The sequence below is a fragment of the Chlamydomonas reinhardtii genome, chromosome 7, assembly GCF_000002595.2.
Source record: "Chlamydomonas reinhardtii strain CC-503 cw92 mt+ chromosome 7, whole genome shotgun sequence".
NCBI classification, from domain to species: Eukaryota; Viridiplantae; Chlorophyta; class Chlorophyceae; order Chlamydomonadales; family Chlamydomonadaceae; genus Chlamydomonas; species Chlamydomonas reinhardtii.
The window spans coordinates 2073194-2094691 of NC_057010.1; the positions used below are offsets into that span (position 1 = coordinate 2073194).

The 21498-nt window shown below is 66.5% G+C and overlaps 2 protein-coding genes across 2 annotated transcripts; both read right to left on the reverse strand.

Annotated features, from left to right (window-relative positions):
- Positions 1 to 666: 666 nt before the first annotated feature.
- CHLRE_07g326010v5 (uncharacterized protein) lies at positions 667 to 7672 on the reverse strand. The gene is made up of 8 exons (XM_043064092.1): positions 7353 to 7672; positions 5410 to 7043; positions 4334 to 5195; positions 3876 to 3943; positions 3517 to 3643; positions 2325 to 3235; positions 1475 to 1982; positions 667 to 1182 (listed from the first exon to the last, which is right to left on the reverse strand). The coding sequence occupies exons 1-8, from the start codon at positions 7635 to 7637 to the stop codon at positions 1168 to 1170; spliced, it is 4410 nt and encodes a 1469-aa protein (XP_042922660.1). The 5' UTR covers positions 7638 to 7672; the 3' UTR covers positions 667 to 1167.
- Positions 7673 to 8026: 354 nt separating this feature from the next.
- Positions 8027 to 20212, reverse strand: CHLRE_07g326050v5 (uncharacterized protein). The gene is made up of 30 exons (XM_043064093.1): positions 19967 to 20212; positions 19704 to 19720; positions 19382 to 19444; positions 19129 to 19290; positions 18789 to 18903; positions 18540 to 18655; positions 18180 to 18431; positions 17749 to 17997; positions 17222 to 17586; positions 16214 to 17123; positions 15947 to 16060; positions 15612 to 15698; positions 15245 to 15430; positions 14722 to 14967; positions 14358 to 14543; positions 14106 to 14217; positions 13635 to 13822; positions 13308 to 13472; positions 13052 to 13189; positions 12766 to 12870; positions 12483 to 12644; positions 12132 to 12326; positions 11707 to 11979; positions 11332 to 11510; positions 11009 to 11147; positions 10550 to 10708; positions 10188 to 10376; positions 9602 to 9869; positions 9103 to 9421; positions 8027 to 8940 (listed from the first exon to the last, which is right to left on the reverse strand). The coding sequence occupies exons 1-30, from the start codon at positions 20085 to 20087 to the stop codon at positions 8616 to 8618; spliced, it is 6105 nt and encodes a 2034-aa protein (XP_042922661.1). The 5' UTR covers positions 20088 to 20212; the 3' UTR covers positions 8027 to 8615.
- Between the last annotated feature and the right edge of the window lie 1286 nt (positions 20213 to 21498).

Below are 21498 nucleotides of genomic sequence, written 5' to 3' on the forward strand. Positions count from 1 at the left end.
TTGGATATCATCGAGTGCACGTTGGGCCATGTGTGAGTGTGTATGTGTGAAAGGTGAGTGGTGAGATGGATTAAGAAGAAGAAGAATGCCGCGAAGAACCTTACCAGGGTTTGACATGAAGAACCTCCCAACGCCTGCGCTGCCTAGGACCCGCCGAGCGCTGCCTAGGACCCTTTTGTCTTTTCTTTTCCGTGTTTCTTGCATTCGTGCGACCTCCCGGCAGCGCTCCAGCTGCGTCTACATTAACAGACATTATCAAGCGCCGTGCGGGCACATTACCAGCGGCGTTTGGTCAGCGGTTGGTCAAAGGCCGTGGGGCCGCCAGCTGCGAGAACTCGACACGCCGCCGACCAGATGGGAACCCCGCCGCCCCCCCTTCCGGCGGACTTCTGCCCGGCAGTGCGGCCGCCCTCCATTCACCCGCCGCCGCGTGTACCCAGCCCCTCCCAAAGCTGCGTACATTGGGAGGGGAACGGTTTGACTTTCACCCATGCTGCTCGGGTGGCACCATTAGCTCCTTGCCACCGCATAGTTGGAACTTGAAGAGGCACGGCACGCAGGCAGTCAGGCACTCAGGCCCATTCCAAGCATGCGCCGCGCCGATGCCCCCGGGGTCCCGTATTTGATACTGTGAGATGACTGAGATCTGCCAGCAGGTTGGGAGCGTCGGCTCGGAGCGTGAAGACGCAAACGATATCACGGCCAGTTTGAACAGGTTGGCGCGCCTCGGCCCAGGCGCCTCGCTTTGCAGCGTTGCTGCCGCCCTTCTGCCCGCAGCTCCGCGCCATCACCAGTCTTGCGCCCGGCTGCCTTCCCTGCTACGATCCGCAAGAAGTCGACACGCACGCCGCCGGCCCCGGCGGCAGCCCCCGGCGGCCGCTCTATGATGCACAACACAGCGCATTACTAAGGCAGGCCTGGACCATCATGCATGTCACCGCCCCAATCCCCAAACCACATAATGCAACAGTAGGCAAGCTTGCCATTCGTCCGCCACGCAAGTGCACAATAAAACCAACCAACCTAATGAGGACGCAGTCACCAGCTGAAAAACAGGACATGAGGCTGCCGTTGCGCAACAACACCTGTCGACGCCCGTAGCTTGGCTGCCAAGCCCTCGGACGCCGGTTTGCCGGTTTCTTCGGCGGCGGTGTAGCCGCACGCGCCCTACTGCGGCGGTGCCTGCAGACACACCACACAGCAATCCCAACACCACAATCACGGGCAGCAGGCGTAATGTCGGCAAGCAGGCGGGGCATCTCGCACGCATCTACGCGGCCACAACCACACCGGGTTGGCCTCCTACGGCACCTGCGCATGTGTCCGCCCAGAGGCGCTGGTGCCCAAGGCTGCAGGGCCCCCGCCATCCCGCCCTTTCCCGGCCTGCCCCAGCTGCTACTACCGTATTGCTGCTACTGCTGCCGCGGCTGCTGCTCCACCACCCCATCCGCCACTCACACACAATCCGACTCACCGGCAGTATCACGCTCAGAAGCTCCTCCAGAGTTTTGGAGTCCAGCGTCAAAACCTTCTCCTTGATCCGCTCCTCCGTGTTAGGCTCGGGGCCGGGGCCGGGGCCAGGGCCAGGGCCGCCGGCGCCGACCGCCCCGCCACTGCCACCTCCACCCCCCATGCCGCCGCCTCCTGCACCGCCGCTGCCAGCTGCATGCCGTGTCGGGCCCGCAGGAGTCGCTACGCCAACGGCTGCTGCTGCCGGGTGCTGCTGGCCGCTCGCCGCAGGATCCGCGGCTGTCGAGGCTGCCGCTGATGCGTTGCCACCATTGCCGTCCACCCGCTCTGGCCCTTGCCCTCGCTCTCGCTCCTGTTGCTGCTGCGCACTGCCTGCGCCCACGTGCTCAACTCCGTTCCCTTCCTGTTCCAAGCTCCGGTCCTGGTCCCGAGCATGGTTTTGCGCCGAGGCGCCGCCGCTGCCCACGCCACCGCCCGTCCCGCCATCAACCGAGCCCTCACGCTCCCCATGCCTGCAGGCGCAACATCCAGATGCAAAACACACAAAAGCAACAATGCTCTTACGATAGTAAGTAAAAGCGTTTCGGTGAGGCTGTAAGGCTGGTCTGCACAGAAGCCGAGCTAGCTAAACCGCCGGTCACAAACAAATGAAGTATGAACGCATCGGTAGAGGCAGAAGTGTTTGCGCAACTGTCACTGTCAGGCCCTGTGCACCCGCGCACCCGGAGGCTGGGTCGGTGGGGGCCCGCTGGAGCGGCCGCTGGTGCTACAGCCGCAGCCGCTGCCACTGCTACTTCCTGCAACTGCTACTGCTACAGCCGGCAGCCGTCAACCGGCGGCGCGGCTCCGCTCACCTCCAGCCGTCGCGCTGCCCCGGCCACTGCCGCCCCGGCGCCTGCCCCGGCCCCGGCCCTGCGCCCGCTGCGTAGGGCTGAGGCTCATACTCTTGCGGCTCGTACACGCCTCCGCCTCCGCCTCCGCCCACCCCAGCAGGCTGTTGCTGTTGCTGCTGCTGCTGCTGTGCCGGCCCCAGCTGCTGTGCGCGCCGACGGGGATCCACTGGCGCCTCCGCCGGCTGCTGCGGCCCGAGCGGGAAAGGCATCGGCATGGGCATCGGCATGGGCGCCGCTACCGGCGCCATGGCGGCGGCGGCGGCGGCGGCGGCACCGAATGGTTGCGGCTGGTACGCTGCGGCTGGCGGCGGCAGCAGCATCGCATGCATCGTGGACAGGTCGTTATGCCGCCGGTCCCCTCCCTCCAATGAGGGATGCGTTGGCGAGTAGTTTTGCCACGGTGCCGGGTCTGCCGCCGCCATAGGCGGCGGCGGGTAGCCGCCGTAGCCGCCCGCCGCGTGCGGCGGCGGCGGCAACCCGGCCTCACCAGTGCCAGCCGGCGGCGCGCCACGGCCCCAGCTGCTGCCGCTGCCGCGGGGATCTAGCGGGTACTCGCCGCTCGGCGGCCCGCCTGCCAGCCCGTTGTGATGGGTTTGGTGGCGGGGGTGCGGCGGCGACGGCCCTGTCCGCCGGCCCGTGCCGCCCGCGCGGCTGCCGATGTTCGCATAGCCGCCGGCGCCGTCCGGTGGCGGCCGGTGCGCCGCTGCCGGAGGCAGCGTCGCCGAGGGCTTGGGCGGCAGCCGTGCGGTGACGGGGGCGGCGGCGCCGGCGCCGGCGGCGCCCAGGCGCGGCGGCGCGGCCGCCGCCCACCGTGGCGGCTGCGGGTCCTCGCCCTCGGCTGTCGTTGAGAACTGGATGCATTGCTGCGGCAGCTGTAGGCGGCGGGCGGCGCGGGCGGGCGGCGGGCAGCAGGGGCAGTGGGGGATGGGTGAGATGACGGGGCGGGGGGTGGAAGCACAGCAGCCAGGTGCTGAGATACCGTGTGCTACATGGTCCCTAAAGGGCCCCACCCGGGCCAGCCTGTCCACCCATTGCCCCTGCCCACCGCCCCCATCAAAGCGTAGGCCACGCTCTCCTCGCTCTTTTGGTTGGGTTCGGTTCAGCCTGGGCTGGTACCTACAACCCTGCCACCCATCGCCCCTCCCCCAGCCACCTTGAGCAGGCGGGCGCCACTGGCCCGCAGCAGCGCCTCCATGCGCGCCGCCGCCTCCGCCGCCTCCACCGGGAAGGTCAGGCTGGCGCGGGCGCGGCCGGGCGTGGTGTCCAGCTTGACGGCGGGCCTGCAGGCGTGCGAGCGCGCGTGCGTGTGTGTGTGTGTGTGTGTGTGTGTGTGTGTGTGTGTGTGTGTGTGTGTGTGTGTGTGTGCTTGTGTATGTGCGTGTATATGATGTCACGCACCGGCAGGAGGGCCACCGTGCGTGCGGACATGCAGCTTCCATATGCGCGCCGTCTAGGCCTCCCCCTAACCCCCCCCCCTCCCTCCCTCTCTGCTCCTCCCCCCTGCCGCCTCACCACTGGTCCTTGGGCAATGCGGGCAGGTGCTGGGCCAGGTCCCGGATGGTGCTCTCGGTGGGCATGGCCTGTGGACGGACACACACGCACACATACGCAAACACACACATACCGTACACACACGTGGAAGCATGCGAGGTTGGTTGCTGAGCTGCCAAGGTGTCAGGGAGGCACAGGCATGCCGCCGTCGCCTGCTGCCGGATAGCCTCCCTCCGCTGGCACCCGCGCTCGCCTACTGCTGCCGCCTGGTCACGCGCCAACGCCTGATACCGCACCATCCGCCCTGACACCACAGGCCCTCGGCCACGTTGCCACAGACATACCCTTCCCGTAGACCCACACGTGCGCTTTTACCACACACACACACACACACACACACACACACACACACACACACGTTCCCCACGCAACGTCAACTCTTACGGACAGCTAGCCCAAGTCTCCAAAGATGGCCGCACCTTGCCCTGGAACCAGATGTGCAGGCAGTTGCGCGGACCCGTGGGGCGCGGCCTCGTGATCTGAGCTACAGCACCCGGCGGCCGCACAATGCGCGACGGCATGCCACCGCCGCCGCCGTCACTGCCGCCGCCGATGCCGCTGCCACCTGCCGGCGGCGCCGCCGGGCGCTTGGTATTGCCAGTGGCGCCCTTTAAATCCACTAGCTTGGTCAGCTGCAGCCCTCCGCCGCCGCCGCCTTTGCTACTGCCGGCGCCGGTGCCGCCGGCCTTGCTACCGGTGGCGGCGGCGCCGCTGCGCGCCGCCACCACTGATGCCGGCGTCTCGATGATGCGTGTCAGCGTCACGGGATACTCCAACGCACCGAACTCCTCATCCAGGCTGCCATCACTCAGCGTCGACTTGACGGCCTTCGCAGCTCGTCGGGCGCCGCCGCCGCCATCGCTGCTGTCCTCCGCCGCCGCGGCCTGCACCTTTTTCTTCTTCTTTGGGCTTGCGCCGCCCGCCGCGGCCTTGCCCTCCGCGACCGCCTTGCGCGCTCCCGCTGCTGCCCCGCTGCCGCCTGCGCTGCCGCCGCCACCACCGCCCGCAGCCGCCTTCCCGGCCTTCGCCTTCAGCTTCTTGGCAGACGGCTTACTCACTGACACCGGCGCCGCCGGGGCCCCCAGCTCCACCGAGCGCTGCCGCATTGCTGCCGACGGCGTCGCCGCCACCGCCTCCGTCATTTCGCCTGACAGCGGCGCGCCAGTCAGGGCGCCAGGCGGCGGCTCCCAGACCTTCGCCAGCGTCAGAGCGGTGCGCGCGCGCGCCCCCAGCGCCCCCAGTCGCGCCAGGTTGCTGTCGCGGTAGCACAGCTCGCGGGCCCTGTCGCGTTTGATGTTTGGGGCGTTGGTGTTTGTTGCTTGTCGCGCGCGAACAACAACACGAGTAGCCCAGCAGCGTACACACGCGCAATCCACGGACCTGCTTGGCGTACCCGAGAATGGCGCCCGCCAACACTAGACAAGCCCACCCGCCCCGCCCCGCCCCGCCCCGCCCCCCCTGCCCGGCCTTCACAAACGCACCCTCACGCCCGCACCTGAGCAGCGCTGCCCGCTGCGACATCGCCAGGCGAGTGGTGGCGGGCTGCAGCACCGCCCGCCGTGAGTCACGCGCCAGCCGCCGCAGCATGCGCACCGCGCCACCCAGCGCCGCCGCCGGCAGGCTGCCGCCCAGATACACCGCCCCCTCCGCCCACCCCGCCTCCGCCTCCGCCCCCTCCGCAGACCCCTCCGCATCGGCAGCTGCGGCAGCTGCGGCGGCGGCGCCGCCGAGCCCAAGCGGCCGCCCCGCTAGCGCGGGCGTCACGGCCCAGCGCAGCAGCTGCTCTACCGAGGCGCCGCGCATGTCAGCCCCGTCGTCGGCGGCGGTACCGCCGCCGGAGGCGGCGGTGACAAGCGCGGGCGTGGAGGCGCGCGCAGTGGCAGCGGGCGTGGCTGGCGCCGCTCCGGATGCGGGCGCCGGTGCGGGTTTGCGGTTGGTGGCGGCGGCGGCGGCGGCGCTGCTGGCTGGCGGCTCGCCATCTGGCGCCGCCGTGGACGTGGCAGCGGCTGCTGCCGCAGGCGCCGGCGCGCCGGCGGTGCTGGCACCTGCGAGCTTCTGTGACTTCAGGCCCCGGAGCGGCGACGCAGGCACAGCGGCGGCGGCGGGCCGCTGGGAGGACCCTGCCTCCAGCCCGCCGGCTGCGCTGCGGCCGGCCTCCTCGGCGCCGCCATCCGCTGTAAGGACGGAGACCTCACTGTGCTCCGTGTTGCCTTTACCCTTGTCACCCGGCTCTGCCTTTGCCTTTGCCTTCGGCGCTGTCGCTTCATCCACCTCCATGCCGGTCGCCCCCAAGCCAGCCTCCTCCACTGCTGCTGCCCCGTGCTTCTTCTTTTTCTTCTTCTTCTTTGGTGGCTCCTCCCCCTCTCCCTCCCTCCGGCCCTGCTGCTGAGACGGCGCTTCCTCGGCCTGCCGCTCCTCCTCGTCCTTCAAAGCGGACTTCTTCCTTTTTTTCTCGGTCTTCTTGCCTCCCGCGCCCTCTGCCTTTTCCCCACCCGCGGCTCCTCCGCCGCCATCGTCTACCGCCATCACCGCTGCCGCCGAGCTATCCGTAGCTACCACCTTCTTCTTGGAGCCTGTTTTGGTGCCGCCGGATGCGGAGGCACCGTTGGCGCCGGAGCTGGCGGCCGCCGCCGCCGCCGCCGCCGGCGCTGGTGGCGTGGCAGCGGCCAGCGCGGCCAGGGCGGCGGCGCTGGTGCCGGTCAGGTCCGCTGGCACGCAGCCGTGCTGCTGCAGCTGCTGGTGGCCCAGATGTGCGGCGCGGCTGGCGGCGAGGCGGCCCGCTGCCATCAAAGGGCCGACGCCGCCGCCGCCAGCCGCCGGCTGCGGGTGATGCTCTAGGCCGCGCAGCGCGGCGGCTGGGTTCCGCGCGGCCGCGCGCAGCGCGGCCGCCGCCGCCGCGGCCGTCAAGCTGCCACAATCGCCCGCGGTAGCGCGCGACGGCGGCGGCAGCAGCGCTGAGTCACGCATGTGCTGCGGCCACGTGCCTGGGTCTGCCAAGTCGAGCAGCAGCGAGGGCTTGTCGGCCTTGCTGCCGCTGCCGCCGTCGGCGCAGGCAGCGGAGGCGGCCGCTGCGCGGCGGTGGCGCTGGGCCACAAGGGAGCGCATCTCATCCTTGGCTTTGAGGATAGCCTGTAGAACGCAGTGAAGGGGAAGGGGCGGCCAGGGCGGCAGGCAGTAAACGCGTCAGGGCCAGGCCGGGCTGGGCCGGGCGGCCAATTGGTGGGCGCCAGCAACGGGCGACGTAAGGTGTAGTGGTTCCTGTTTTATACCGCATCACATGTTATGTTGGTTGGCTGAACATGGGTGACCCCAGCCACTTTGGAAGTCAAGCACCAATGGACGACTCGTGTGCCCACGCATCCCAATGGCTCCTCAAAACTTATGCATGTGCCCATGAGCATTTGTATAATCAGATGCGCGCACACAAGTGCAGCTTGCCTTGTGGTTTTTGCCACTGGATGGCACATAGAGCAGCGCCAGGTCCTCATCTAGGCTAGTCAGTCGCGCCACGTGTTCCACTGCTGCAAACGACCATTCAAAAGTGGGGCTGCCAAAGAAATGTACCAGGACATCGCCCGGCTGTTCGGCCAGGGTCTCGCTAAGTGCCTTCTGCAGCTCCGATGGCACTAGTGAAATGTCCGCAATCTGCCCTGGAAAGAAATAATCAAGCTTGGGCGGCACAGCGAAAACAAGTTCGCCCAGCTTGAAGTTGCAAGCCGACATTTTTCCTGCACCGCTTGGGCAAGTTATCTTATGTCCATAGTCCTAAATAAAGGTATAAAATTTGCCTGTGTCGCGTCACGGTCAACGTGCGCCGCGGCCAATGGACACGATGCCAGGACGGCATCGGTTGCCCTGACACGGCCCTGATAAGTCCCCCGTTCCCCCGGCTATGCGCGCGTCTGCATCGCACACAAGACGCTACTGGGGCTCCTTGCACTCATGGGCATGACGTGTGCTTGAGGCGTAATCTCCTCAATCTCCTGATGCAGCATTTCTTGTCTGGGCGGCTCATTCGGGGGCTACTGCAGAGGGAGGAGCGTGCATGTGTCCCATACCGCTGTGGCGTTGCGGTGTGTCTGTGTGGTGCTATCGCCTGGCCGGGCGCCCGGAGCGTGAGGAATGCGCGTCAGCAAACTTCCAGCCAGCCAGCAACTCGTCGGTACAGTAACTCCGGCGTTAGCCCAGCCGCGCACTCTTGCCCTGCCTCTGCCAACTGTTTGCCATTTGTTGGGTATGGGAATTAGCTGCGCCCTAAGGGACTTTGCCAACCTGCCTTACCACTGTCCCATCACACACCATACCGCTGTGCGGCGTATAGACCAGCTCTGCCAGCCAACGCCATACCAAAAGTACGGTATGCCAACATAGGACGTTGAGCCGGTTCTCCTTCATCCCGTTCACCTCCGCTGCATCTGTTTGTATACGCAGAGTCCATCACCCAGGGTCCATCGCTGCCCGGCATCACATTTCTCAACACGTCACTGGCCAATGTGCCCCAGCTCCGTGGTCCGTACACGTAAAATCACATGCAGATCGCGACAAGTACCGCGCAACGTACACAGGCTCACCGGCATGCTATATAATTGCCACACGGCCACCTACCACCGCTGCTAATAACCCGGAGTGCCTTCACAACCCCCCCGTCACCAATCCACAGTCCTGACCCACATCGTCAAAACCACACCAGTGCCACGACCCTTACCGGCCGCCCGCGGGCGTGCCGTACACGTCCGTGGGCGAGGCCTGGATGTGCACCCGCACAGCCATGGCCTCGCCAGCACCACCCGCCCCCGCCCCCGCCCCCGCGCCCTGCGGCACATACCCGCCCATCCCCATCCCCAGACGCAGGCTGGCATCGCCGTACGCCGGCGCCGACATGGCAGTAGCGGGCGCCTGCGGGGAGAAGGGCGCTAGGCCCGCCGCCGCCGCGCCGCCGCCGTAACTGGCGCTGGGACGTGCGACAGTGGGGCTGGCGCCGTAGGAGCCCACGCCCACTGCCGGGTAGCTGAGGCCGGTGTAAGCCCTGCGCGCGAGGCGAGGCAGGGCACGTAAGAGCAAAGGGCATGGAAAGACGCTGGAAGGAGCACACCAGCCACGTGCACATGCCATTCTGATTTGACACTGGCATGCAGCAAGCCAGTAAGCCCCTGCAGACCTCCGCTACCGCAATTGCACTCTTGCTCACCTGTAAGCGGGCGCCGGCGTGCCGCGCGCCTCCGCCCCGCCAGCCCCCAGGCCCCCATACCCGACGCCCTCTCCACCGCCACCGCCCGGCCGCGCCAGCGCGCTGATCCTGCCCAGGCTGCTGCCAATGCCGCCAACAACGCCGCCTGCACCTGCGCCTGCACCCGCTGCGCCCGCGCGCCCCGCCATGCCCGTCATGATCGCCTCCAGGCGCTGCCCCTCCACCGCCGCCGCCAGCCGCGCCTTGTCCTCGCCCAGCCGTGCCACCTGGTCCTGCGCCGCGTCCAGCTGACGCCGCAGGCTGCGCGCCTCGTCCGCGGCTGCGCGGTTGTTTGGGCAACTGGTTGGTTAGCTGAAACAGTGTACCGTATCGAATGTTGGAAGAGCGCATGCACGATACTGCACACCTTCGGCATCCGAGGGGCGGGGGCACTGCTTTCAAAGCCCGTACACCGGTCCGCCCGCATCCCCGCCCCCGCGGCCCCCAGTGCGCGCCTCACCCTGCGTGTGCGCGTTGCGCAGGCCGTTGACCTGCTCCTGCAGCCCGTCCCGCTCCGCCACCACCTTGGCCAGCTGGCGCGCGGTGAGCTCGGCGTCCGCCAGCCGCGCCCGCGCCTCCACCAGCTGCCGCTGCAGGTCGTCGGCGCGCAGCTGCGCCTCATTGCGCTCGGCGCGCAGGCCGTCCAGGTCGGCGACCAGCTGCGAGCCCTGCTCGGAGGCGTCGCGCAGGCGGCCCTCCAGCCGGTCCATGGCCTCCTTGGCGCTGGCCTGTTTCCGGGATGGTTTGGGGCGCGGAGCGGGTTGCGGGGAGAGATGTTGAGGAGGAGGAGGAGCAGGAGGAGAGCAGCAGGTACAGCGGGTAAGGCCAAACACGGCAGGGGCTGGAGTGGGGAATGGCTAGGGGCGCAGGGCATGGCGTGAGTGTCGCGAACCGTGCCGTTAGCTACACCGGCAGCGGTGTGCAGTCATTCTGGTGCAGGCCAACCCCTTACTTGTCCAAAGCACTTGTCCGCACCTGTCCCAAGCACTCGTCCGCATTGAGGCAACCCCTTCCCACCAGTGCACACGCGCGCACACGTGCCGCACCTTGGCCAGCTTCTCGCCGTCCTCCGCCGTCGCCACCCGCGCCAGCAGCTCCTGCGCCTTGAGCCGCGCCTCGCTCTCCGCCAGCACCAGCTGCCCGTTCAGCGCCGCGGCCCGGGCGTTGGCGTCGCCCAGCGCCTTGTCGGTGGCGGACAGCCGCGCGCCCAGGGTGCCCACCTGGCTCTGGGCGTCCTGTTGAGGGGGTGGGACGGAGGCGGCGCGTGCATGACGATATAGGGCAGGGAAGCCGGTGCGGTTAAGGGTGGGTCAATCATGAGGACATGAGGATGTGAGGACGGTATGCTGGAGGGAAGCGTTGGGACGGTTCTAGGCAGGGCTGCTTGCTACTGCGGCGCGCCGCGCACCTGCAGCTGAGACTCGAGCAGGCGCACGCGCGCCGATGCGCCGCTGGCGTCCGAGGCGGCGGCCTGGGCCTCGCTGCGCAGGCGGGCCAGCTCGCCGGCGCGCAGCTCGCCCTCCGTGTACAGCTCCCGCAGCTGAGCCTCCTGCTGCGTGGCCGTGTCCTGCGGTGCGTGGGAAGAGAGATGCTGACATGCCGACATGTGCGTGCACACGTGTTGTGTTGAGTTGTGCGGCGCTGCGCCATGTTGGTGCGGTCGTTCGCTCTAAGCTGTACGCCTGCGGTGGCAGGCAGCGGGATATACGGTAGTCGCACTCGCGGAGAGGGCGACAAAACGCAGCCGAGAGCGGCGGAAGCAGCGCGCGGAGACGCAGCCGAGAAGAGGGGCAGGGGAAGGAAACTAGGGGGTATGGGGCTAGGAAGGAGGTGACAGGAGACTTGCGGTGGCAACACCGCGCCGCACCTTCCAGGTGTCGCGGGACTTGGACAGCACCGCCGCCTCCTCCTGCAGCGACGCGATGGTCTGCCGCGCCTCCGACAGCGACGACTGCAGCGCCGCCGCCGCCGCCTCGCCACTGGACAGCTGCTGCTGCAGGCTCGACCTGCGACCCAAGCCGAAACCGTGAACACCACACGTCAACACGTCAACAAGGCGCTTTCGACCCGCTCTTCCACGCCACAGCCATCCCTTCCACGTTCAGCCCCGTTCGCATGGCATACGCCTGCATCTGCCAACCTGCTAACTGATCCCCGTACCCGCCCCGCCCCCCAACACCGTTTTCCCACCTGTTCTTCTGCTCCTCCCTCAGCTGCTCCTCCAGAGCGCCCACTCGCGCGCCCAGCTGCTCCACGCTGCGCTGAGCCTCGGCCAGCCGGCCCCGCGCCGCACCCAGCTGCGCGCCCAGCTCCTCAGCCAGGCCCGCGCCGGCGCGCAACGAGCCCACCTCGCCCTGCAGCTTGCTCACCTGCACGACAACAACAACAACGGCGACAGCCTCACGTTTCGGCAGCGTCCCTGACACCGGCGCCAAGCACTTGAGAGCAACACAGCGTTTGCATAAGTGCAGGAGGTCAGCGCGCAGCATGCAAGTGGTGGAAGGTTTTGCAAGTTGAGATATGTGAGCAGATGGCGTCCCAGCCCGCGGCCCGGTGGCTGCGCACCTGTACACGCACAGTAGTGATGCACTGCAGCAGCCGCTCCTGGCACAGCGGCTCGCCCCAGTCCATGGGGCCGGCGCCGTCGGCATCCGCAGCTGCTCCGCCTAACGCCGGCGAGGAGGACAGCGAGGAGGAGGAGGCGCCGTAGCCGCCGAAGCCGCCGGGCGCCGGGGTGCGCGGCGGCGAGCCGGCGGCGGCGCCGGGGCCCATGGCTGCCAGCTTGGCGGCCCGCATTTCGGACCACACGATGCTCAGCAGCTGGTCCCGCCCGTGCGCCTGTACGTGCAGCAATCCAGATCATCACGCACAGCCTCAACTGGTGGCGTGCAGGTGCGACGGGTCCTTGAAGCAGCGGCCCGCACGCCCTCGTAAGATACGGTACGGGAGCGGCACCACCACATTCCAGAAGCACGCTGCGCGGCACTCACCCGCAGCCGCAGCGCGTCCCGCTCCTGGCGGTCGTCTGCCTGCGCCGCGCTCAGGCTGGCCACCTGCCGCGCCAGACCCTCCCGCTCCGCCGCCAGCGCCGCCAGGCGGGCCTCCCGCTCCGCCACCGCCTCCCGCAGCCGCGCCTCTGCCTCCGCCACCGCCTCCCGCAGCCGCGCGTCTGACTCCGCCACAGCCTGCGGGTTTGCGACGGGCCCAGCACGTCGTGTCTCGCACGCGGCAAAAAAATGCAAGACTGCCCCCTGTACCGCATCCAGTTGTTAGCAACTAAGCACCTGGCATGTAGACAGGTATGGAGGCAGGTCCCCCCAGCCGAATCACGCTGCACCCACCCGCTGCAGCTGCGCGTCACGCTCGGAGATAGCCGCGGCCAGCCGCGCGGCGCCCTCCGCCTGCGCCGCCGCCAGCGCCGCATCGCGGTGGTCGGCCAGGTCGCGCAGCTTGGCGGCGGCCTCGGCGGCGTCAGCCTCCGCCTGGGCCTCCACGTCAGCCAGCTGCGGTGGAGAATGACAGGGCAGAAGGCACATGGTGATGCACCACTCAAAGCGGAGCTGCAAGCAACAACCAAACAAGCAGACCAACAGAGACGGTGTGCATGCGCAGTCTGGCCCGCACCTGCGTATTCAACCGGTTCTCCCACTCCGACGTGACCGCCGCCAGGCGCTTCTCGTGCTCGGCAATGGCGGTGCGCAGCCGCTCCTCACGGTCCGAGATCTGGGCCTGCAAGCAGAGGGAAGGAGGAAGCCAACATGTTTAACATGATCGAGCCAGCATCGCATGCAAGCCTTACATGCGCGACAATAGCCAGTCGCAGTAAGGAGTACGGCTCCCGTGCCAACAGACAACATACCACATGAATGCGGGCGGCAAACGACTGGAAAACCACGGCTCTGCCGCGCACCTGCAGCGTGGCCTCCCGCTCCGCCACGTGCGCCTGCATGCGCGCCTCTCTCGCGCTGGCCTCCGCCGCGAAGGCCTTGTGCGCGGCCGTGGCCTCCTCCAGCTGCCGGTGCAGGCGCTGGCACTCGCGGTTGGCCTCCTGCAGTTTGCAACGAACCGGCGAGCCCATAAAAAACCCACAAATCCATCAGTATCCCCATCCCGTGCATGGGCTGCTGCCCATCGGGCTGCGTTCACCACGCTGCTGCCCCGCTTACCGCCAGCGCCTGGTCCATGAGCGCCACGCCGCGGCGGCTCTCGTCCAGCTCCGCCAGCTGCGCCGCCTTTATCCGCTGGTGCGCCGCCAGGCTGGTGGCCAGCTCGTTGGCGGCGGCGGCGGACGCCTCCAGCGCCGAGCAGCGCTCGCGGGCCTGCTCCAGAGCCTGCGCGCCAAGCGATACGCAACCCGGTGTTCAAGCAATAATGGCAGGCTGTGCACACATACGGTACGCAGTGCTTCACGACCCCGCTGGCATTGTTTCGGACAGGTCCCAAGTCAAGGCTGTGTTTAACAAACTGGTTTTAACGCTTAGCGAACACCCCACCTGCGCCTGTCGCTCTGCCTCGTTGGCGTTGCGCTTGACGATGCCCACCAGCGCGGTCAGCACCGGCCGCCAGCGCCGCGCCGGCGGCAGCGAGCCCGCGTCCGACCGGCCGAACAGCGAGTCGGCGCGCTCGGACCGCAGCTGCCGCCACACGGCGTTGACCTGCACCTCCAGGTCGCGATCCAGCTCTGCGACACGGCACAGCGTGTTGCAAGGCACCGCGTGTTGCGAGATACAGCGTCTTGCAAGGCAAAGGAGCTGTCAGCAGGCTGCTCGGCATGGCTGGAACCAGTGAAGACCGGCCCTTTGCCAGCCTGACAGCACAGCCGCATATGACTATCCCCCATGCATGAATACAGATGCAGAAAGAAACTTGGGGTTACCATTACCGCACCATTACGACGAGCCTTGGGTGTACATGCGGAATGGGACGGACGAACGCCGCGCTTTAGGACCCAGCAACCCACTCACCCCGCATGAGCGCCTCCACCTCCTGCACGTCTGTGTTCAGGGCGCTCTCCCGCCGCGTTGCCTCCTCCGCCGACAGCTGCGCCGAGCGCAGCTGCTGCTTCAGGCTCTCCACCTGCGACCAGCAAGCTTTGACACGTCATCGCAACAAGCCAACTACAGAGAAAGAGAGCACACAGCCAGCGCTACCGCCCAGGCACCGCATGTGCAGTATACACCCACCCCGCCCTCCTCACCCACCCGCCCAACACCCACCTGAGACCGGGCTCCGTTGAGCTCCACTTTGAGTCCCTCTGCCGCCACGATTGCAGAGCGCAGGTCAGAGTCGGCCTTGGTGGCGGCGGCGCGCGCCTCCATGTCCTGCTTGGCGCGCTGCGTCATGGCCGCCTCAAGCTCCAGGCCCAGCTGCTCGGCGCGCTCGTCAGCGCGCCACTTGGCTTCCTGCAGACCGCACCGTGTTATGGTCGAGCGGTTTTGATCACGCAACCGTACATGGCTTGACAAACAAAAAACAAACGAATGTAATACAGGTAGGAAAGCCTTTGTGATCCTCTGACACCACCGCAGGGACCCATTTACAATGCCCGCCGACCCCACGACAAGGCCTCTGTTACGGTACCTGCAGCTTGTTGCGCTCCGCCCGCACCACCTCCAGCGCGCCGCCCAGCTCCTTGACCTGCGCCGCCAGTGCCGCCGCCTGCTGCAGCGCGCTGCCCTCCGCGCCGCGGCTGCTCTCCACCTGCACCCGGACCTGCGACAGCGCCGCCTCTGCGGCGCGCCGGGCGACCTGCTCCGCCTCCACCTGCCCCGAGGCCTCCAGCGCCTGGGTGCGCAGCCGAGCCGTCTCGTCGCTCAGAGCCCGCACCTGCGCACGTGTGTGTGTGTGTGTGTGTGTGTGTGTGTTAAAGAGCACAAGGTGTGTGTGTGTGTGTGTGTGTGTCCGGTGCGCCGAGGCACGGCCAGTCCTTCAACTTGGTACGAAGGATCCATCGTGGTGACGGGTCAAAAAGTAGACAATAGGAGCGTCATCTCAACTCCTCGCAATGTCCACAAGGTATGCAGCATGAACCTCATGCTGTCCGTCAAGGACATTCGCATCGCCCCATCACCATCCGTTTGCAAGCCTGCGCCATCGCCCGCACCTGCGCCTGCAGCTTCTCGCTGAGCTCGATGTTCTGGCGCTGCAGGTGGTCGCGGTCCTGCCGCAGCGCCTCCGCCGCAGCCTTGGCGTCCGCAAGCTGGCCCGCCAGGGAAGACTGCGCCGACCGCGAGGCATCCAGACTGTCCTGCAGCGCGCGCACCTGCGCCTCCAACACGCTGGATTCGGCCTGCGATATTGGGTGGAAGAAGAAAGGATTACGGTACTGCGCCAGTCGCCGCTCATACGGCTTGAGATGAAGCCCACTGCCTGCCAAGAGTATGGCCGCCGCCTGGCCGCTTGCGGCCCCACGGCCCGTCACTCGTACCGCCGAGCCAACGCAGCGCCGCCCTCCCCCTTCCCGAGCGCACCTGCAGGTCCAGCACCGCGCCCTGCTGCTCCTGCAGCTGCTGCACGCGCCGCACCAGCACCTGCTTGGCGCCCTCGCTGGTGTCCAGCTGCGGCGGCGGCCATTGCGGAGTGGACAGAACGTCAGTGCAGGGTGGTCAGAGCGTCAGTGCGGAGTGGTCAGAGCGTCAGTGCAGGGTGGTCAGAGCGTCAGTGCGGTGTAGTCAGAGCGTGAGTGCGGACTGGTCAGAGCGTCATGCAACGTACGCACTGCGCCGGGAAGCGGGGCGGGAGGTTCAGCGGGCCTTTCTGAACCGTAAAATGCCCCAAGCGAGTCCCCAGTCTAAGATCTGCTCACCTGCTTGCGCAGCGCCTCGACCTGCACACGCGCCTCCGCCAGCGCCAGTGCCGACTGGGCGTCTGCCATGTCGGCGGCGGTACGGTGGGCGGCCTCAGAGCTGGATAGCTCGGCCTGTGGGCGGGTGTTGTGAGCAAGGGCTGAGCGACGGGACGGACATGTCACGTTGCTGGGATGTACATGGCACTCCCTTAGAATTCTTCCTGGCTAGACATGCTCGGTCGGGGTGTTGGATTGGCCGTACAACGTATCACGCTAAGCACTCACCCTGAGGCGCTGCGCTTCGCGTCGCTCAGCACCCAGCTCTGCCCGCAGCTGCTCCACCTGCCGCCCAAGCATGTCAACCGCACCCGCGTTTGCGCCAGCGGCCGCGGCCGCGGCAGCAGAAGTCTGGCCGGCGCCATAGCCGTAGTCTGATGCCGGCGCTCCGCTGCGGCCGTAGATAGAGGCCAGCCCGAAGCTGCTCTCAGACATGCCCAACGGCTGTGGCAGCAGTTGCTGTTGCTGCTGCTGTTGTTGCTGTTGTTGTTGTTGCTGTTGCTGCGAGCCTCCGCCCAGCTGCAGTGAAGCCAGGAGGTCAGACAGAGGCCCCGTGCGGTTCTGCGACTGGGACGGGGCCGCACTCGGTGCTGCCGGCGGAAGCGAGGGCGCGGGGGGCTGCGTGGATGCAGGTGACGGCGGCGGAAGTGGCGTATATGCATTGGACGGCGGCGCAGAAGGAGCTAGTCGCTGCGAGGGCTGCCGCGAGGTGGGCAGTGGCGGCACGATGCTTGATGCACGTGTACTCGGAACCCCGCCGCCGCCGCCGCTCAGCACGTCGCTGGTGCGAAGCGGCTGTATGGACGGCGCTGTGGATGCGGCCAGCGGCGCTGCCGGCTCAGACCACTCGTGGGCGTGGCTGCTGCGCTTGGGGCTGGACAACTGGCTGTGGTGGCTGCGAGGCGTGGAGGCAGCGACCGCGGGGGCAGGCACTGCCTGGGGTTGGCTGTGCAAGGAGGAGCGGACCGAGGCGGTCACGGTGCTGCCAGCCGGGGGACGGCTACTGCCGGGTCCCGGCGGCGGGGCAGCGGAAGTGCCGCTGCGCGGCACCGACACGGAGCGGTGGCTGGTCACGGAGGCGGGCGCGTTGGTGTAGCGCGTGTCCAGGGAGGGCGCGAGTTGCGTGGGAGGGCTGTACCTGCGCACAGGGGAGCGCAATACAGTATATAACATTAGGACGAATCCCCGGAGCCGTTTGGTGATAGTATTCATATGTTCCGCAGTTGGGCCTCTCACCTGGGCTGGCTCTGCGGCCGCATCGAGCTGCCCGCCATGGACGAGGGCGAGCCGCGGACATGGATGGGGCTGCCGAAGCGCTCGCCCTCGCCCTCGGCCTCACCCGCCCCCTGGCTCCTGCGCTCCCTCTCCCGCTCCTGCCGCTCCCGCACGAGCAGCAGCTCCCGCTCCCTCCGCTCCAGCTGCGCCTGGCTCGCGCGCTGCAGCGTGGCCTGCAGCACCTCCTGCTGCGCCGCCGCCGCCTCGAAGCCGGGCGCGGCGCCGCCGGCCGCGTCCCAGGTCGCCGTCACCACCAGCCCATCGGACTTGGGCCCCGAGCGCAGCCGGTTCACGTAGCTGAGCGTAGCCAGTGTGTCCGCGGCAGCCTGTGTGAAGGCGAACGTCACCCAAGCATGAAGCAATATGGCGTTGTGGTGATGGAAGTGCTGTCTTTGAGCCCAGCAGAGTCCCAGTATCTCATTTGCGCCCGTGTGCTGCGGCCGCACATGGCGAGACCCCGAGCCCGCCCAGCCCAGCCCCGTCCGCACCTCGGGCCCCGGCGCCACGTGCGCGATGACCAGGATGCTGCCGGCGCTACCCAGGCAGCCCTTCAGCCAGCGCGTCAGCGGCGAGTCCCGCCACGGCACGTGCGACTGGCGGGGTGGCGGCGACTCCCCGCCGCCCCCACGGCCGCCGCCCGCCCTCAACGCCGCGATGACGCCGCTGAGGGCGGTGTAAGCGAGCGACAGCGAGCGCGTGACGCCGCCGTCAGCGCCGCTGGGGTAGCCCATCATATCCTGTGAAAGCATCACAGTGGGGCCGGGAACAACCCACCAGTGTCTCACCCAACATGACAAACACGGTGTCATTGTCGCCGACTGCAGCCCCATCTGCACAGTCTGCGGCTACTGACGCCCGCGCGGCCCCCCAGTCCTGCAGAGCCCAGGCCCCAGTCCTGTAGAGCCCAGGCACCACGCACCTTTGCCTCCGGTGCCGCAAGCTCGACAAACGTCAGGTTTGTGGCCAGCTGCTCGCCACTCGCCGCGAATCCCGTCAGCTGGATGTTCAGCATCACATGCGCGGGGCCCGTCAGCGGCGTTGCCGAGCCCCTGCCGGCGCCGGCAGCGCCGCGGCCGCCTGCGCCGGGGCTGCCAGCGGCTGCGGTGAAGACCGCGGCTCGCGTCATCCGCCCCTGGCGCAGCACCTCGTAGATGTCCTCGTACGACTCCACCTGCACCGGCCGCCGGCCCCACGCTTGCTCAGATGTGTCCAGGGAGTGTGCAGTGCTCAGACCTGACCGCAGCGTTGCGGCGGGTGCAGCGTCGGTGTCCCGTCTTACCTGGTAGTGCAGCAGGCGCGCCAGGGCGGTGGTGGCGGAGGCGTCCTTCAGCGACACCAGCGGCGAGCCCGGTGCCAGCAGGTCCACCATCTGGGCCTCCACGCCCGCCGATAGGGCTGCAGTGCGGTAGACGCAGGGTGCGGCAACGCTTGCTGGTGTGTTATGTGCCGGGTTGGGTTGCTTTATCCCAAACCCAACCAGCCGGGTTTGGGCTGCAACCCCTCGATAAGCTCCCAGCCCCCAACCCACCGCAGTAGGTGACATAGAGCTTGTATCGGTGCTTGGGCACCACGGCCAGGTTCTTGCATATGGCGTGCAGCGCACGTGGAATGACACCCTCACGTCGCGAGGCTGCGGGGCCACCCTGTATTGAGAGGGCGTGGGGGCCAGGTTGCAGCGGTGTGCAACGAGGGCCTTTGCCGGCTGCTCGCCAACTGATCCCTCAGGGCCACGACGCCTCTGGGAGAGCTCAAGCGACAAGAGCCTGAAGCAATGGCCCCCACGCCGCGGGTGACCCCGGCATGTCCCAGCGTGCGCGGACAACCCGTTGTTTGAACCTGCAACTACAAACATATGCATATCAACACACCTCAAGAGTGTAAGTTTTGCCTGCAGAGTTAGCGCCATAGGCCAGGACCACCGAGCTGACACCTTGAAGGAAAGATTGGACTGAGGGCAGCACGGAGTACTGGAACGTCTCCTCCTGACTCGTGCCCTCCTCGATCACGTAGTCAAATGTAAAGCTACCGTACTGCGAGTGCGAGACAATAGCAGATGCAGCGAGTTTTGGGCTCGGTCAGCGCAGTGGACAATCGACAGACGGGCACTGCACCTCCGCATACCTGTCCTTTGATGCTAAGCGGAGGTGCACCAGAGCGAACTGCGGGCCTTATCCGGACTGCGGCCTGCACGTCCGCCATTGTTAGAACAGTCCTTGTCAATCGACTCCCTGCTTGCAATTTTGGCGTCGCATACGTCAAGTGAGACTACATGTACTGGAATCCAAGTCTGTATGCTGCACATGCGGCTGCTGGACTCCCTCGCTGCTGTGTGACGCAAGTACGACCGCGGGCTCCCGATGCCGCCCACCGTGGAGGGTGTTACAGGCCCAGGCGCTGACCCAGCCCCACCCCCCACACAACGTCCTGCTGTACTGAAAGCAACCTGTGCTCGGTTGGAGACTGAAGAGATTTAACTCTGATTCACCGTGCGCCCAAAACCTTCGTGTGTCCCTTTGTCCGCCTTGTGTATAGGCATATGCGTGCAAGTAGTAGCACGTAGGGCGGGGTTATGTGGGGTACACTGGGGAGAAGAGGAGGGAGGGGAGGGTGAGGGCCACCGAATCGAGGCGCGTTGCCAATTGTGTGCCCAGGTGTGCCATCTGTTGGGTTCTGGGAATCAGCTGCACCCTACGGCACTTTACCAACCTGCCTTACCACTGTCCCATCGCACACCGAACCGAGGCGCGCCCCCCTCGGACGTCTTCTCGAGGCCGGAACCCGACACTACCCGACCCGACAGTGCCCTGCCTGAGCCTGGCCCGGGCATTGCCCCGCCCCGAGTGCTGTAAACTGTCAGCTTATACCCTGGAAAAGGCACCGAGGGCCTGCAAATGGAAGCTTCATTGCTGAACGTTCCATCAGCAACATAGTGATACGCCTTGTCCGTTTGGGGATGTCCGTAGTGCTATGTATTCTCCAGTTGCGGAGGAGTTTCTCTCGCGTGGCGGGCCTCTGAAGCACTACAATGAGCTATGGTGCGTTAAATGTAGCGTTCAAAGCCGGATTGTTTATCATAATCGCCTATCGCCAGTCATCTTGAGCCATGGGCAACTGAATCCAAATGGCCTGCGCTATCTGTTGTAGCGTCAGTCCTATACCACAGTATTCTATACCACAGTTACATTACATACACAATGCCAATAGATATCGCATGATGATGCCTGCTTTAGACGATGCGTCTTACCTACATTGAAAGTTTTTTTGTATGATCATCGCACCGCGCGCTACCCAACATCGCATCAGGATCGCGCCTGGAGCGCTGCAAGTCACCACGAATGATGGAGCTACGGCTGCCGCCGCGTAAGTAGCCTGCGCCGTTGGGGAGCAAACACCAATCGTTGCTGACGCGCAAGGATGGGGGCTGCGCTTTGCGCACAGCTGCGTCGTGTTCTGCCAGGACCGTTACTCAGGAGAAGTCAAAATGACAGCTTTCCGAATGGCTCTTTGCTGCGATGCACTCGCATGTGGTGACAGGGATTTCGCTTACCACCGTTCGTGCAACGCCAACAGGTAAACGCTATCCTGATTGAAGCCTCTGTTCAAGACAGGCACTCCCAACTCTGTCTGCAATTCCGGAATTCTCAACTCAACATGTGGCATGTGTCCCACGCATGTGTCCCCTCCCCGCCACCCCCCCCCCCCCCACACACACGCACAGAAGTACTTGGGGCACCTGATGGATCTGATCAAGAGCGGCCAATTGGACCCAACCATGTGAGCTGAAGGGGGGGAAAGGGACTGTGGGAGGGGGCCTGCGGGCGCGCGAGCGACGTGCCCCATCTTGGACGCGGCCGTGGCGGTGCGCGAGATGCGCTGCTCAACACGCCATGCACGCCAGGGGAGGTGCAATCAGAGACGGCCGATAACAAATCGTGTAGGCCAGGCAAAGCCCATAGCGATTGCTAAAAGAAAGCTGAGTATCGCACCGAGGGGGAAACCCCCATGACGGTGAAGGCGGTTGTGTCTGCCTTGACGGCAGTTAGTAGAGCGGACATGCAGGCACGGGGAGTACCCTGCACAGTTTGAGAAATTTCACCTAGTTCCAGCTTACACAAGGGAGAGGCCGGTGACCATAGTATTGATCGTGGTATTGCAGTTGGGGGCAAGTGCTGTGCGGCCCTTCACAAGCTACGCTTGGCCTGATTTGGAGACACGCCTGAGGGCCGCACCCGTGTCAG

Bases quoted from the DNA above. Each gene is read 5' to 3' on its own strand.
- CHLRE_07g326050v5 (XM_043064093.1), bottom strand. From the start codon at position 20,087: ATGCCCGGGCCAGGCTCAGGCAGGGCACTGTCGGGTCGGGTAGTGTCG. The intron at 18,432-18,539 runs GTAAGACGGGAC...CGGCCGGTGCAG, and splicing joins CGCGCCTGCTGCACTACCAG to GTGGAGTCGTACGAGGACAT. The intron at 12,327-12,482 runs GTGGGTGCAGCG...GCAAACCCGCAG, and splicing joins GTGACGCGCAGCTGCAGCGG to GCTGTGGCGGAGTCAGACGC.
- CHLRE_07g326010v5 (XM_043064092.1), bottom strand. From the start codon at position 7,637: ATGTCGGCTTGCAACTTCAAGCTGGGCGAACTTGTTTTCGCTGTGCCG. The intron at 5,196-5,409 runs GTGCGGGCGTGA...CAAACGCGACAG, and splicing joins CAGCGGGCAGCGCTGCTCAG to GGCCCGCGAGCTGTGCTACC. The intron at 3,644-3,875 runs GTGAGGCGGCAG...GCACGCCTGCAG, and splicing joins GCATTGCCCAAGGACCAGTG to GCCCGCCGTCAAGCTGGACA.